Source organism: Brachycentrus maculatus, unplaced genomic scaffold, assembly GCF_059751285.1.
Source record: "Brachycentrus maculatus isolate JH-2025_06_01 unplaced genomic scaffold, ASM5975128v1 h1tg000493l, whole genome shotgun sequence".
Taxonomy (NCBI): Eukaryota; Metazoa; Arthropoda; class Insecta; order Trichoptera; family Brachycentridae; genus Brachycentrus; species Brachycentrus maculatus.
Genome location: NW_028281240.1, coordinates 299,277 through 315,118, shown reverse-complemented (window position 1 = coordinate 315,118; position 15,842 = coordinate 299,277). Strand labels below are relative to the sequence as shown.

General features: G+C 30.7%; 1 protein-coding gene across 5 annotated transcripts in view; it reads right to left on the bottom strand.

The window, feature by feature from the left end:
• LOC148302006 (agrin-like) overlaps window positions 1–15,842 on the bottom strand; it is a 241,554-nt gene that overhangs the window by 104,364 nt on the left and 121,348 nt on the right. For all 5 annotated transcript variants that reach the window (XR_015838714.1, XM_088272297.1, XM_088272298.1 and 2 more), the window contains exon 4: window positions 8,057–8,272. Coding sequence is in view for 4 of the 5 variants with exons in the window: in XM_088272297.1 (XP_088128423.1) it covers window positions 8,057–8,272 (216 nt within the window). In the remaining variant the exon portion in view is untranslated. The remainder of the gene's footprint in view (window positions 1–8,056; window positions 8,273–15,842) is intronic.

Below are 15,842 nucleotides of genomic sequence, written 5' to 3'. Positions count from 1 at the left end.
CTTTTGACTGATGTTGGAAAAAAAAGTAATAAAAAATAAAGGATTTTATATGTAACTTTTATTTTATACAATTAACATTTTACTTTCTTAAACCACTGTTTCTTAAAATCTATTGTGACACATGTTTCGATGCATTCCACATCATTATTAAACACCATATACGGTATTATTAAAAGTATGCGGGATTCATTCAAACACGTGTCATAATGGATTTTAAGTAAAGTGTTATTTACCAAGTAAAATATTATTATTTAAAAAGTGTTATTTTCATCTCACCAATAGATGTCTCTAGTGAAGTTCTAGTGATTCAAGAAGAATGTTTCAAAATTGGTTCACATGAACAATTCATATAAAATGCCTTTCATTGCAAAATCAAAAAGTTTAGTTCAAATCGCACAGAAGCTCTAACGTAGCTGAATAAACTCGTAATATTGTAAAACATCTTGTTTTATTAAAGAACGATATATATTTTGAACAAAGATTGTCACCAATTCGATTAAATAGATTTACGGTCAGGGATCCGAAATTAACCCGTAAACAAACAAACCTTTTAAAGATAAAAAGGTCAACCCGCAATCGGTTAAAAATATAAAACAATCTTTTAAAGGCTTAGCCAAAAGTCGAGAGAATTTTCGTCGGCTATTTTGCGTGTTCACACACGACTTAGCGCCAGGTAGATGAATTGTCCAGTCTCCCCGTGTCGCGAAGGTATCAGAAAGGGATTTTGTTAAAAGGAACCTCCGTCAAATTTATAGTCCCCAGGGGAATGTTGCCCGATTGACTCCCACCGAACAGCTTCGGGGTGGAATTTCATTATTCCGACAATTTTTAAGTCCGACCCCTCGGACCCTTCTCGGGTCACGCGGGTGTAAGAGGAGTGAGGATCGGAAGGTTATTCCATTGAGAGTTTTATGCGAGTGTATCGATGATGGAAAATGGAATCCAGGGGTGACGGTGCCGACAAAACGTTTCCAGGCTGAGGCGGGTATTACAAGAATAAGCCACTCTACAAACGAAATGGAAATGGAATAAAGGATTTTGAGCGTCCCCTAAAGCTGGCGGAAGTAATTACTTTCTTAGGAATGAACATAAAATATGAGTTAGAGTACCTACTCAATTAAATGTTAATTTTTCATCCTTGGAACACATAATTAATACTCGTTGGTAGACATGAAAAATTCACCTGGTATTTTATTGGTTTTTTGATACATTCAAAGTATTGTTTCGATAAACAATTTTTTTTCAATTAAATGTTGAATACATTTTGAAAATTTACTATTTTGTTCAATCTTTAGATATTTTAACACATTTATAGGAGTTGCGTGATTGTTATTTCTAACATGCATGTTACATAATATTTTTAAATCTATTTATTTTATTTATTTTTTTAAATTTACCTAAAGCATTTATAAACATAAGAGTTCGATATAAACTTATTTAATGAACAATGGAAATGAACTTTATTTTCAATGATAATATTACAATAAATTATGTATGTTATTTTGCACAGAGGCTGATTTATTTATATATGTTTTACTGAGCCAATCAAAGGTAAAATTATAATATAAAAGTGTTATTTTTCTTAACAAAAACAAATTGATATTCACAGTGAAAGTAATTTTTTAATAAAATTAAAAAAAAAATACAGATTTTTTTACAGGGTAATGAAATTTAGTTAACAGGAATCTGAATCTGTGATTATTAAAAAAAAAAACAAATATATCACCCACAAAAAATATAAGCAGTAATACTCTGTTGTGATCTACTTGATATTATATTTACAGGGACTGATTAAAACATTCCTAGATGATATATAACAAACGAAAATATTTAATTAAAATTCGTTTTCCAATCTTATTTATATCTCTAGCGAGTTACATGATCTCTGTTCCTTAAAGCCCTCGAATACAAATCTCAGCTTTGATGAAGAAGAAATATTATTATACGTATAAGATTTATTAGCATGGAGCGATGTCTGATATTTTTGTGTAAGAGACGTAGATTGGTTTTCAAATGTAGAATATTACGTATGCTGCCATATGATGAAAAATTCCTTTATTTAGCTTTTTAATTAAAGGTTTCAAAATTATATATAAAAAATATATTCCATAAAATAAGCGAATAACTTTCTTCAAAATTCCTGATAATTTTTGTTACCAAATGGGGCACATTAATATTAAACAGTTTACCACCAGTTATTATGAATAAAGACTGGCCTTTGTTAGTTATAATTATTTAAAAAAAAATGTTAATTTGTAATGAATGTTAGAAACTCAATTTATTAGTGGAATATTTATATTTTATGGGAAAAATAACTTCAAATGTCAAAACACAAGGATGAAAGCCATTATTGCTATTTAAGAAAGGAAACTCCGAATGAATAGTAGATACATATAGGTTGTTAAATATTTTTGAAAATCAGGATCATGCCGTATTCAATCTGAAATTATTTAAATCCTGAAAGTTAATCCTACTCACGAACGTATTTCCGTATGTACGTCTAAAAACGCTTAATTAGAGACTCCTTCGATGTATAATTTTCTGGGAATTGTCGGACACAAATTTCAAAGATAACGCTGTGACGCCAAAATCAAATTCTAAGAAATAGGTAAACATCGATAACTTTCGATCATTCGGATATCTTTGATCCACCCTGTATTATATTTTTATTCTTGTCAAATTTGCCTATTATTCGTTGATTAATTAATGTTACACTTTATAATAAAGAATAATTTATGATCTACATTTGTATATTATTCCCACGTTGTAGATCACCGTGATTTATTAAGTGCCATTGTTAAAGTATCTGTTGCATATTCAGGGAATAATAACAACCCGATGGTTTAATATACCGGGGGCGGTAAATAGAGGAAAATCCAATTTTCTTTGAAAACTGTGGTAACGCATAAATCTTCGGCGCTCATAACACACCCAATTTTATTATGTAAATTGGAAAAATAATAAATTCAGTTTAACGCGTGTTGCTACAGTGACCTTTTAGGTTTTTATTTGCTAAGTGATGGGTATTTTACAAGTTGTGTGATAAACTTCAACGTTCACGCATATAAATCGTATGTGGTATTAATTGTGATTGTTTTATTGATTGATTTTGTCACTTTGTGGTAATATATATACATTTTTAATTAAAATTTCACTTAGTTATGTGTTTTGATGCATCAAATCAAATACACGGAAACACGTGTCACAGTAGATTTTAGGAAAAAATGGTATTTATCAAGCAAAATGTAGATAAATTATAAGATTTTGAAGATTAATTTAAATTATTATTGGAAAGATTAGAAGCGTTTAAATTGTGGCAGTGAAAAGTTCGATTTATTCGTCTTCATAGTGTTATAGTTTAGCTACCTAGCTAGAGCACATGGATTCGCTTCCCAGGAGAGGTCAAAATAAATATCAGTATTTTTTCACTCTTATATTTATGAGAGTGAAAAAAAGTTAAAAAATCGAAAAACCCTTAATTAACACTTGAGCCGTAAAATGGATTACTTTATCCATTCAACATTGCATCAATTTGACACAGTACTCTATGCACCATTGGGTGTGGATAAGGGTGAGTAGTAGTAATTTATAGTCCACCTCCATAGTAAAAGTGGTTAGCATATTTGGCTACCATGCTGGAGGTCCCGGGTACGATTCACAGAAGGAAAATAAATATTAGTATTTTTTTTCACCCTAATATTTAATTTTATTTAATACTATTCTGGACTGGTTCTTAAAGCGCAGGACTGATCACACTGCTTTCATATAATAAACGATTAAATTAACATTGCATTGATCTGATGCAGTGCCATATGCACCATTGGGTGGGGGTAAGGGTCAGTAGTAATTATTTTATTCTCAATATTATTAATATTTAAAGCATTTACTTTGTGGTTAGTCATTTTTACTTATTTATTTTTTTACAAAAATGTTAATAAAATAAGTATATAACCACTCACCGAACCACTCATCGGTGAGTGGTTATATACTAATTTTATTAACATTTTTGTAAAAAAATAAATAAGTAATTATTTATTAGTATGGATATGAATTTTTAAATTTTTTATTGAATCAAGTTTTTCTATTATTTATATTATAGAAAATATGTACAATATCTTGAAAATTTTTGATCCGGGTAGCATAAATATGTATATTATTTATTATGATAGATATATTTGTGTAATGTGTGTAATACGGATAATACGGGGATGAAATATATGAATTAGTGTTGTTGGCGCTCGGGGTGGCCAATAAAACCGTTTCAAGGGTGCTGGCGAGTGCAGGGTAAACACGACAGTCTCCCCTAGGAGGCAGATACCATATAACCACACGTGTGTACTACATATATGGAGAACACTCTACCTAATTACCTGCCTCGAAACACGAGACACTCTGCCGGAGAGGGTTATTTCACGACTTTCGCTGACAGCGGTTGTCGGGGAAAGTTGACAAAAATATTGTTTTTACTTCCAACTTTATACATTATGGATGCCAGAGCGCGTGAGGTGTTATTTTGTCTCTATTTGATCCCATAGGAACTTACTCCACAGATAAAAGTTTTTTTTGTAGTAATGTGTAAACTAACATCTGATAAAAAATATTAGTTTAATAAACTAAATATTTCGATAAAAAAATAATTAAGAGAAACACAAAATCAAATGTAAATGTAAGTTTATTCAAAATCTTAAATCTTCTAAAGTCACCGACTGCTTTGAAATTTTTATACAACGTTGAATTCGAATACGCGCTTGTTTTTATATGCCTGCGACGGGTTCTTTTATTTGTGACCGGAAATAACATACCTTCAGAAAAATATTTTTAAACAAAATGGCAGCGCCATCTATTGCCAAACGTGCAATATTAAACGTCAATGTGTTTCTCAGAAAATATTGTACATATATCCAAATGAATTGTGAAATTGGACGTATTATAAATGTGTGGTTTCTATTTTCTTTATTTTTTCTAGACTGGGCCATAGCATTACGTTTGATACCATATATAAATCTGATATATATATATATATGTAAATATATATATATATATATATATATATATATATATATATATATATATATATATATATATATATATATATATATATATATATATATATATATATATATATATATATATATATATATATATATATATATATATATATATATATATATATATATATATATATATATATATATATATATATATATATATATATATATATATACCGTTTTGACCAATATTACTAGTCTTTTTGTGGTTGGTTGAAAGATATTGCTTTTTAGCAATAAGCTCAACAGTGTTACTACTTTAATAAATAGTGTTCTATTGAGAACTACATATATATACACATATACATTAGTAATCAGGACTTCAAGTTTTATTAATAAGATAAAATTTTAAAATTATTTAACCACATCGCAAGGAAACACGTCCTTCAACGACATACCAGTAACAAACTATGTGAATACTGGGAAACACACATGAAGCTAGAAGATTAACAACACAAAAGCAAAATACACAAAATCAAACACATTTCAGATTTGATCATAGGACAAGATTATATGGAGAATTATGCAATAAATACATATAATCTATTTCCAACGACTTTTTGAAATATGAAACAGGAATGTTTTAAGGGGTTAATAATAAGTGTATAATGGATACAGGTTGAAATAAAAAAGACTGTACGTCAGCCATGATTGCATGACTCTTCAGTCTTGATACACAAATAACTAAAAAGTAATTGATTTAAAAGGAATAATGTACATATTCTCACTGGGATTTTCAGTGAGGACATAATATTGTAAATATCAACTGTAAATATGTGCACGATAAAAATCAATAAGAAGAAAACTTCGATGAATTTGAATATAAATTTTGCCTATAGTTCTAAAGTAAAATATAATATGTTTCGCCTACTTTCAAAATCCGCCAGATCCAATTTTATAAGATTTTAAAATAAATACTCTATCGGAATGCCAATTGTGGGTTTTATTGTTTAAAATATTTATATACTTGAAACCCCTGCTAAAAAATACCTAAAAACAGCGTTGTATTTCAAATTCCGCTATATTCGTGGAACTTGCCTTCTAACCCATTTCGGCAAATCAGAGAGCGGAGTTAAGTCAAACATTAAGATGACGTCATAATCGGTTTGTGTCTCACGTTTTTTTTTAATACTCAAAAAAAAAATCGTAAAAATGCGAAAATCCTCTATTTCATAATATTTTATCCAGAGATAGACAAATCTTTTGAACATAAATGTTAACCGGAGAATTTTGCATTTTTTGTAAAATCGACTTGGATCTGGCGGATTTCGAAAGTAGGCGACACATATAATTTAATAGGTGGACCAGGATTTTCACTCTTATCCTCATATTTTAAAAGAGTCAGGCTTGCACTAGTTTGCGCTCGATTTACTTTAAACTACAGAACAATTAAACAAAAATTCTGATCTTAAAAAAAGAGTCAATTTTTGTTTACGTAAACAATTTTTTGATGATAATTACGAATTATGTCTCTGAATTTCAAGAGTGTAAACAAAATTTGATTCCTTTTTCAAAGCAGGATTGTCTTGACGTTTATTGTCAATTGAGAGTGTGATTAGAATTAGGTTGACAAGGTATTCCCGTCTGATTGAAATGGATACGGAAGATTGCAGCGCAGTTGGATAATGATGTCAAACACGGAAGAGAAAGATGATTACAGCGGAAGAGGGGATAGCGGGAGGAAGGAAGGTGGAAGGAAGCAGGAAGTAGGTAGTGCAATTGCTAGAACCAGCGAGGAGAGCGCGGTGAATTGTCTTCGCAGGATAAGAAAATGAATAATGATAGTTCGCTAATGCGACCCCAAGATTTTAGTTTCCGGACTGGAGAGCGATTCAACAGACCGGAAATGCATTATCGTGTAATTTTAACCGGACGACTTCACTTTTCAAAAAATAATTTCCACAAAACCAAAAATCGAAAAAGTATTTATTAAAAGTATTGAAAAAAATTACTGAGGTTAATGTAATTGGTAAAAGATACAGAGAAAGACCGAAGAAAACTTGGCATGATTAAGTATTTCAAATACTTGAAAGTGATCAGTTCAGGTGTCGGAATAATCAATACCATAAGTTGGAATAATTATTATCTTCAATATTCCAAGTCCCAAAGTAGAATCCATTAAAAAAAGTAATTCTTCAACTATTTAAGGGTGAAAAATACTTAAATCTAAAGAAAAGTCCATCTTCGAGATACCAAAATGACTTAAAAATACCAAAATGGAATTCCAAACAATTTCAACAGAATATTTGGGAACCAAATACTTCAATGACCTACCAACAGATATTTAAAAAAATTAAGATATTAAAATTATTTAAAAAACGTAAAGAAAATGTTAATAAATAAACAATTAAAAATACTATTTGTTGATTCGGCATTAACTATGTGACATATTTATTATTTAAAAAAAAAATAGTTTTTACTTTTCACCAATAGATAAATATGTCTGTTTGTTTTCGAAACTAGTCGTTTGTAATGAATTAAAACTCATCAAGTGGTATAATACAAGTACATAATTTAAAAAAATCAACAGTAAAAGATAAAAATTAATAAATAACTCTTCTTCTTCCAATGGTGCATAGGGCACTGCATCATATAAAAAGTATTAACTTAATCGTTAACACATGAAGGAAAGGTGATCTTTGCTCCAGGTATCACTCCGGGTAATATTGAATAAATATCATAGTGAAAAAAAAAACAAATATTTATTGAACCCCCTTAGGAATCGAACCCGGGACCTCCAGAACGGTAGCTGAGCGTACTGACCATTACGATACGAAGGTGGACAGAAATCACTCACACACATAAATAATAAGTGTAAGTCCCTCTATACGAACAACAGCTTAGTTTATTTATTGGAGAGAACTGCGTAATTTAGAAAGAAGAAATGTCTAGAAAAATGAAAAAAAAAAACAACTAACTAAATTAAATAAATAAAAAATAAAACTACCCCATCATGCCAAGTTTTCCCGAAATAAAAAAAATATACGTCAAAAATAAAATTGACTTACCGCACTTTCCGTGGTACACGAGCGTGACGTTGACCTGCTCGTTACACGCGTGGCGCGCCAGCTCGCACGCGCCCGGGTACTCGCGCCCGTCCGAGCCGCACGCGGGGGAAGCGGCGCGCGCCGGGCACGACGGGCAGCGGCAAGCCGCGCGCCCGCCCAACGCCGAGCACGACGCGCCCCACGGGCACTCTACCTCGTGGCACGGGTCCGTATTCTCTGAAATCAACAAAAAATACGCATTTAGTGCGAGATCTCGGATGTTGAAATTCAGAAGGCGATCGGCCGAGCTAGGGGATAGATGTCTTTCCGCACTAATTTTTGTTTTATTTAATGTTTATTGGAATTAAGCTTTTTTTTGGACGCATATTATTATTAATTTATGATAAAAAATATTTTTATGATTAATTTTTAACTACTTTTCAATAACTCTTCTTTTTTTTTCACCATCCATTTCTTTCGAAGAAAAACTGACTTTTTCAATATAAAACTGTGTTTTAAAGCTGTACACGCAGTCACAGTAGGCGTCTGACATCGCTTGAAGCCTCACGGCTATTTTTTTTAAGAATATGTTTTTTGTTTGTTTTTTAGAGTATAATTTGAAATTTTAAAAAGTTTATATTTTTAAACTCTTTACCTTTCCTTAATACTTTAAAAAAAATTCAAAACCATATATTTATTTCGAAAAAAAAACAGTTTATTCCATACAAAAACAATTACGTTAATTCTAAACTGGATTAAATTCTTAAAGAAAATTAAGTTGTGAGCTATTAATTACTGGGCCTTAAGGGCGAGTTTTCGGTTATTTGCGAGTACATCCAATTCTAAAGAAATTTCAATTTAGATAATTTTTTATAAATTTAATACAACAGCGTGAGAAATGGAATATCAAAATATCATTACACAATTTTTAAAGAATAACCCACTCTATTATGTTGGAACCATTTTAATACAACACACCTATCAAATGTGTCCATTCTTGTATTATAAAGATTGACGGTAATATCAGCGCCGGTAATATTATTAGTCAGTTTTAACGATAATTCATTCAACATTTGAATCCAAGCAGAAACATGCTAGCTGCAAGCTTTTGATTTTCGGACTGTAATCTCAAAAGACAGGCGTGTAAAACGGTGTAACTTGAGGGTGTAAAACAAGTAAAAATTACATTTTCAAAAGAAAACATTTTTAATATAGCATATAAGTCCTCGTGAATCTGAGCTTTGTTTAAAATAGCTACTTTAGTGCTTAGTAGTTGAGCTAAGTTGAACATGCTTTTATTTTATCTTAACCGCGTGTCTTCAAGAAAATAATTTCGAGCTTTCGTATTATTAAACTCGTACAAGACTCGAGTACTTATGTGTATAGTACGTTCTTCTTCGGCAGGGATGGCGTACCTATGACACGCGTGCCATAGGTGGCATGCGATGCAATTTTGCATGGCACACGAATGAAGAGAAAAAAATAAAAGTGTTCTTAACTAAAAAATTTAAAAAATGTTTTGGAAACAGTATATAAAGTTTAACACATTTAAAAATTTGCTTCGTACATCAATCATTATTTTCTTCAATACACTTTATTAAATCAGACATAAGAAGTAGACTTACACAGAAAAATACTACCGCTTCTTTTTTATTAAAGCTGCTAGCTATAAACCCGATATAAAGAATGGCATCTAGCATGCAACAACATAAAACTCACTTATAATGAAGTTTTAAGGGTTCTTACTTTCTTTTATTTTGTCATTCATAAGAATTTAATTATTTTTTCGATGTATTGATGCATTGTTTATATTAAAAATCTGAAGTTACTCAAAGATTTTATGCATTTTTATTTCCATGGATGTGGCACGCGACATATTGAAAAAAAAAATGCCGCTCAGGCTCGAAAAGGTTCCCCATCCCTGTCCTACGGCATGAAGGGTCCTCTTTCTTAATTATTATCTCCATTCTTCAGTAGCAATAATGCCGCGAGAAGTCGGAGATATTTAAGCTGGAAATGTGACTGTAGGTATTAAATCCGCGTCTTTGATACTAAATCTCCCTGTGTAATGAGAAGTGCCGAGATGAAGTTATTATCAGAGCAAATTGAAGTAAGACTTCGGGGAAGATGAATATTTGGCGTTCAAAGTTAGCTCCCCCCGAACGTATTTAGAAAGACGGAATTGGGTTTCCCACAGGATGCGAAACCTAATCCCATAGAAGTGTATGTTACATACTGCCTGAAATACGGCTTCCAAATTGAGAAGCAATTAGCACATTGATCAAGTGAATTAAATAATTAATGAACGAATTTATATATCTTTATTCTAAACCTTGAGGTAATCCCATATAGTTTACATGGAATATGTATATTGTATAAAATACAATGAAAATATAACACAACATAAATAATTAAAAAGAATACTGTAAACTAAATGTTAAATAAAGTGAAATGATAGATATATAAATATTCACAAACGAACATTAATACACACACACACACATACACAATTTGTTTAAAAAAAGATTAAATTTAATCTTTTAAAATGTCTTAGGTGATCGTTTAAATAAAAAAAACCTTTTTTGTATTTATTCTTTGATGTAAAACGTTTTTAAACGATGTTACTGCAAGTTTTCTGGGTAAAACAATTTAAAAATTGCTCTTTTTTATTAAACCTACCTGATTGATTTATTTAATTTTTTATTGTAAGATGTATAGTATAAAGTAAAAGTTTTAACAATCAAGTCATATTCATCAAAAAAAAAATCGCTTATAATAAAAGGTATCTTGACTTTTTGACATTACAACATAGACGAAAAAAAAAATGGAAATCTGGGCGTTACAGATGTATAAAAAAGGATTTGGACACACAGATTTTTGAACAAGAAATAGAACTTACCCAAAAAAATATTGTGAAGATACCTTATATCTTTAAATAAATCATATAAAAATATAGGAAAAAAATACTTGATACGTCCATACATTTATTTTTTTTTTACAAATTTGGGTGAGGTTAATGAGTTTTTAAAGATAGACAGCAGAATGAATGCATTAAACGAAATTAGCATCATTTTAAAAGTGCATCGCTGGTCGCCATTTTGTAAATCTGCATCAAAACCGTACCACAGGGCCGCCTAGCGGCCGACGGACGTATCGTAATTAATTCGGGTGAAATGTGCCAACGCCGCGATTGCGTTCGTTAGTCTAAACTGTTGGCGAGTCCCATTGTTCCAGATATAAAATTTGGAAAAAGGGGCGCTCTCGCGCGGAGCGTCGCATTTGGCGGCATTTTAACGGCGGCGGTAATGAACGAAAAGAAAAACAATGGGCCTGTACGCCCCTGCACCGGCGCCACGAGTAATGGCGGATTCGGAAAATTTAATTAAAAACAAAACGAATTCGCACGATTTATTTTATTATTTTTATTTTTTAAGTTGATTAATGTTTGTCCATTCGAAAAATGTTTTATTTAAATTCTATTCTATTAGTTTTTGTTGATTTCAATAAGTTGACTTTTTTTTTAATTTTATTATTTTAACTCTTACCACTTTGTGGGCCAGACATTCTGGCCCGTATGATTCTAGTAGGCAGCTCCGTGGGCCACAATGTCTGGCCCGGCGCAGGTATAACTTTAATCACTGATTTCTCTATCACCCAAGTACATGTATATTCATCACTCGTATATTCTACCAAAAAATATTTCATATTATAAATACAGTTAATCTTAATTAACATGGTCATACGAAATGCCAGAGTGTCCCAAAATTAGGGAACCTAAATATTTATTTTAATGGTAGAAAAACATCGCATTTTTTATCAGAGTAGCTGATCAGTTATGAGAAAAAATGGTCAGAGTGGAAAGGGTTAAAGCATTATTGACATCGTGGTATTGTAATATGTATAAAACTGTCATTATCATTCATCAATACATTATGTAATATCAATCAAAAATTCTACTAGACTTTTCTATAGTTACCTTGATGAGAGAATGGTTTTTCTAAAACTGGTAGTCGTTAAGTAGAGTTGTTGAGTGGTTTTATTTATTTTATTATACATATACGAGTACATAATAACAAATTATAAATATAAATAAAAATATTTTTTATTTTGTTTATCCTTAATTTATTCTAGCACTCTTGCGATAATTGAATCTATTTTTAAAGATAATACTAGTTCATATTATTTTTTGACATCTCATTAAAGATGAAGAAGAATATGAAAGTCTGGGTATTTACGGGGCTGACGACCGTCATAGGACCTATGACGGTCGTCAGCCCCGTAAATTTCCAGACTTCCATATTCTTCTTCATCTTTGATGAGATCTCAAAAAATAATTTGAAAATAACTCCTGTAATTTAATGTAATTCAGATTTTGTGAACAAGTATTTATTTGGACACACTCAAAATGTTGTAAATAATACTAGTCTCTTTCCAGTCTTAATTCTTTCTCGAACCTCATTTTACATCTTTAACACCTCGTATGTTATTTTTTTCTTTCTTACATTATTACAATTTATATTTTTTTCTCATTTTTCTGACACTTTTTCGGCAAATTGTGCCCAGTGATAAATGGTTTAATATTATTTTAAACATTTTTAGTTATTTTTTTTACTACGTGTTAAAGAGAAATGTTTTGTTTTTTTCCGAATGAATAAATAATGCGTACTCGTATTTAATCACGTTATGTACATAAAACAAATAATTCCACGGGGAACGTTGTGTTTACTTTACGGACTAGGTTCACTTGGCACGCGATTGCTCCTACAGGAAAAATATCAGACCTGTCAATTAGGTAAGCCGAAACCTGGCCTCTTCCAGGAAATTGGATTATAAATAATTATTATGATGGTAGTTTGACAGCAATGAATTGGGACTTTAATGCGAAAACTCCCAAGAAATTAAAGATAAAAATATTCGCCACAAAATCGCTTGTAATTAATAATAATATTGTAATTTTATTTTACTTAATATAAATATGAAATGTCATCGTTATAGAAAAGTTAAGATTTATAATAAGTGACTTAAGTAGTTACAACATTTTGAGTTTGTCCAAATACTTGTTCACAAAGTCTGGATTATCTCCAATTACAGGAGTTATTTTCACATTATTTTTTGATATCTCTTCAAAGATGAAGGAGAATATGGAAATCTGGGCATTTACGGGGGTGACAACCGTCATAGGCTGGTTTGAGTGATCACTTTACACACGTGTAACATTCACCAATTCTACCCATTATTGACAACCACACTCAATAATGGGCCAGTTCGGTGGAGTCACGAGGAGATGCATGAATGTGGAAGAGGCGAGTATTGTCTGCGAAGGCAGATTGGGTTGTTGTTTTGTTCTCTCTACCCACCCCTGTGGGAAGTGGTGTGAAATTTATTTAGATTTAAATATATTCCCTTTTTTCTTCATTCTATAATATTATTTTAATAAGAAACTTTTTTAGGATAAAATCAATTTTATGTCTCAAGGCTTAGGGGGCGTAATTTGTTTAATCGCTGAGTTTATGAGTTGAGGAAATAAAAAAAAAACGATTCGTTTCTTACAACGTAACTGTCCTGTAACAACAAAACTATATATGTGAAAAAAAAGTAACAATCGTTTTTATACACAATATAATAAAAAGCTTCACCCAACAAATAAAGTTGGAACAACAAATAAAGTTATGCGAAAGTTCTCATGACATATGTTATGTTAAACTTTGCTCATATTGGGATAACTACTAAAGTCTTATATTTGATTATTTTCATTCTTCGCTTAGTAGTGATCTTATTTTTGAAATTTTGTTGATAAACTTAAAATGATTTGTAAAAAGTTATGCAAAAAAATGCTTGAATTTTAGATTTTGTTTTTTTTTTTTACATGATCATTTACACCGTTTTTATATCGTTATCGATACACGCAAAATCACTCTTCAACTGCGACCAACATATTCAGCAGTGATAATATAGAAATGTGTCTTTAATGCGACTTTAACAATGATCTCATAATCATTCCTTTAAACACGGCTGTGTAATCATATATTTTGATATGCAGGTAAACCACGTTAAAAAAAAATCGGCGTAAAGTGAAAACAAATATAATAGACGATATGAGTGTACGTTCCGTTTCATAATTTTCGAGAAAAACTGGTTTATTTATTATAAAGCCTTTATTTAAAAAAAATGTTGATATAATTGAAAATATATTTTGTAATATATGTTGAATTCGTTGACAAAATAAATAATACCTTTATATAGTAAATGATTTAAAAATATGTATTAATTCACTAGTTCATCGGTATGATATTAAAATCTTACATTTTTTTTGAGGAAAGCAACCGATTCAATTTGCTTTGATTGTTGCCTCCTTTTATATTGACAAATAAAATTTTTCACTTGTTAACCAGCTTTTGTTTCACATTAAAAATGTCTTCGTACGTTTTTAAAGCCAAAACATCGGAATTTGAGTATTAAATTAAAAATTTCTTGAATGTTTTTTGCAAATACTTTATGGCACATTTTATAAACTTTATAAAATAAAACAACTTTGTTTAAACCACTTTCTGTTGGTACGTTTTATCCAACCGGTTTCGACAAGAACCTTGTCATCATCAGGGTTTACGTATTCGCTGCGCAATGCTCAAAAAAAGCAACATTTATTAGTTTTTTTTCCCGTTTTTCAAATTATATTTTCATATGGTGTACGGAGTGCGTGGAAGTTTTGGTATCGTAAGGGAAGAGTAATTAATTATAACCTACTTATGAGTATTTTGATGTTGTTGAATTAATTACATAAACCCTGATGACGACAAGGTTCTTGTCAAAACCGGTTGGATAAAGTGTACCAATAAAAAGTGGTTAGAACAAAGTTGTTTTATTTTATAAAGTTTAAATTAAAAACATTGAAACATAGTACTTTATTTACTTATAAAGAAAAAATAAATAATAAAATAAACGATTTTTTCACAGATGGACTACTTCACGTGTTATTTGATAGAATAATTGATGAGAAGTAATGTATACTTAACAGCAACTGTAAACAAAAATTAAGTGCTGCTTTTACGAAATTGCTTATCAAACCCAAAACACCGACTACTGAGAAAAACCAATACGTTACTGGTAGTTGTGCATAAATATCTGGACTGAATTATGAACGCAACGTCTGTCTATTTGAGAATTAATTTTTAACATAGGTTAGCACTTTGGTGGGCTTATTGCTAAAAAGCTTTATTTTCCAACCACAATATGAATAGTCAAGGTGTAAAAGCTTGTTTTGAATTAATGCGCCAGAAGTGATGAGGGTATATGTATTGTAAAAGAGATTTAAAAAAAAGATATTCATAAAAAAAATTACCAACCGTTTTGTAAAACGCAATTTTTTTTCTATTTCAAAGTCCAAATACTTTTTCACAAATCTGGATAATCCCCTATTAGGAGTTATTTAACAATTTTTTGACATCTCAACATAGATGAATAAGAATATGGAAGTCTGGGCATTTACGGGATAACGACCGTCATAAGCTGGTTTAAGTGATCACTTAAACCAGCTAGTTTAAGTTGAAATATAGTAAATTCAAACACTATGTTTGAGTTTGATCAATATATCTAGAAGTTTCAAGAATTTGAGCAGTGGTTGTCAATCATGGGTAGAATTGGTAAATGTTACACGTGTGTAAATTGATCATTTAAACCCCGTGTAAGCCATGTAAGCCCCGTAAATGCTCAGACTTCCATATTCTTCATCATCTATGTTAAGATGTCTACTTGTTTTAAAGTTTGTTTTAAATGACTAAGCTAAGACAAAGCATCTGTAAATATATTT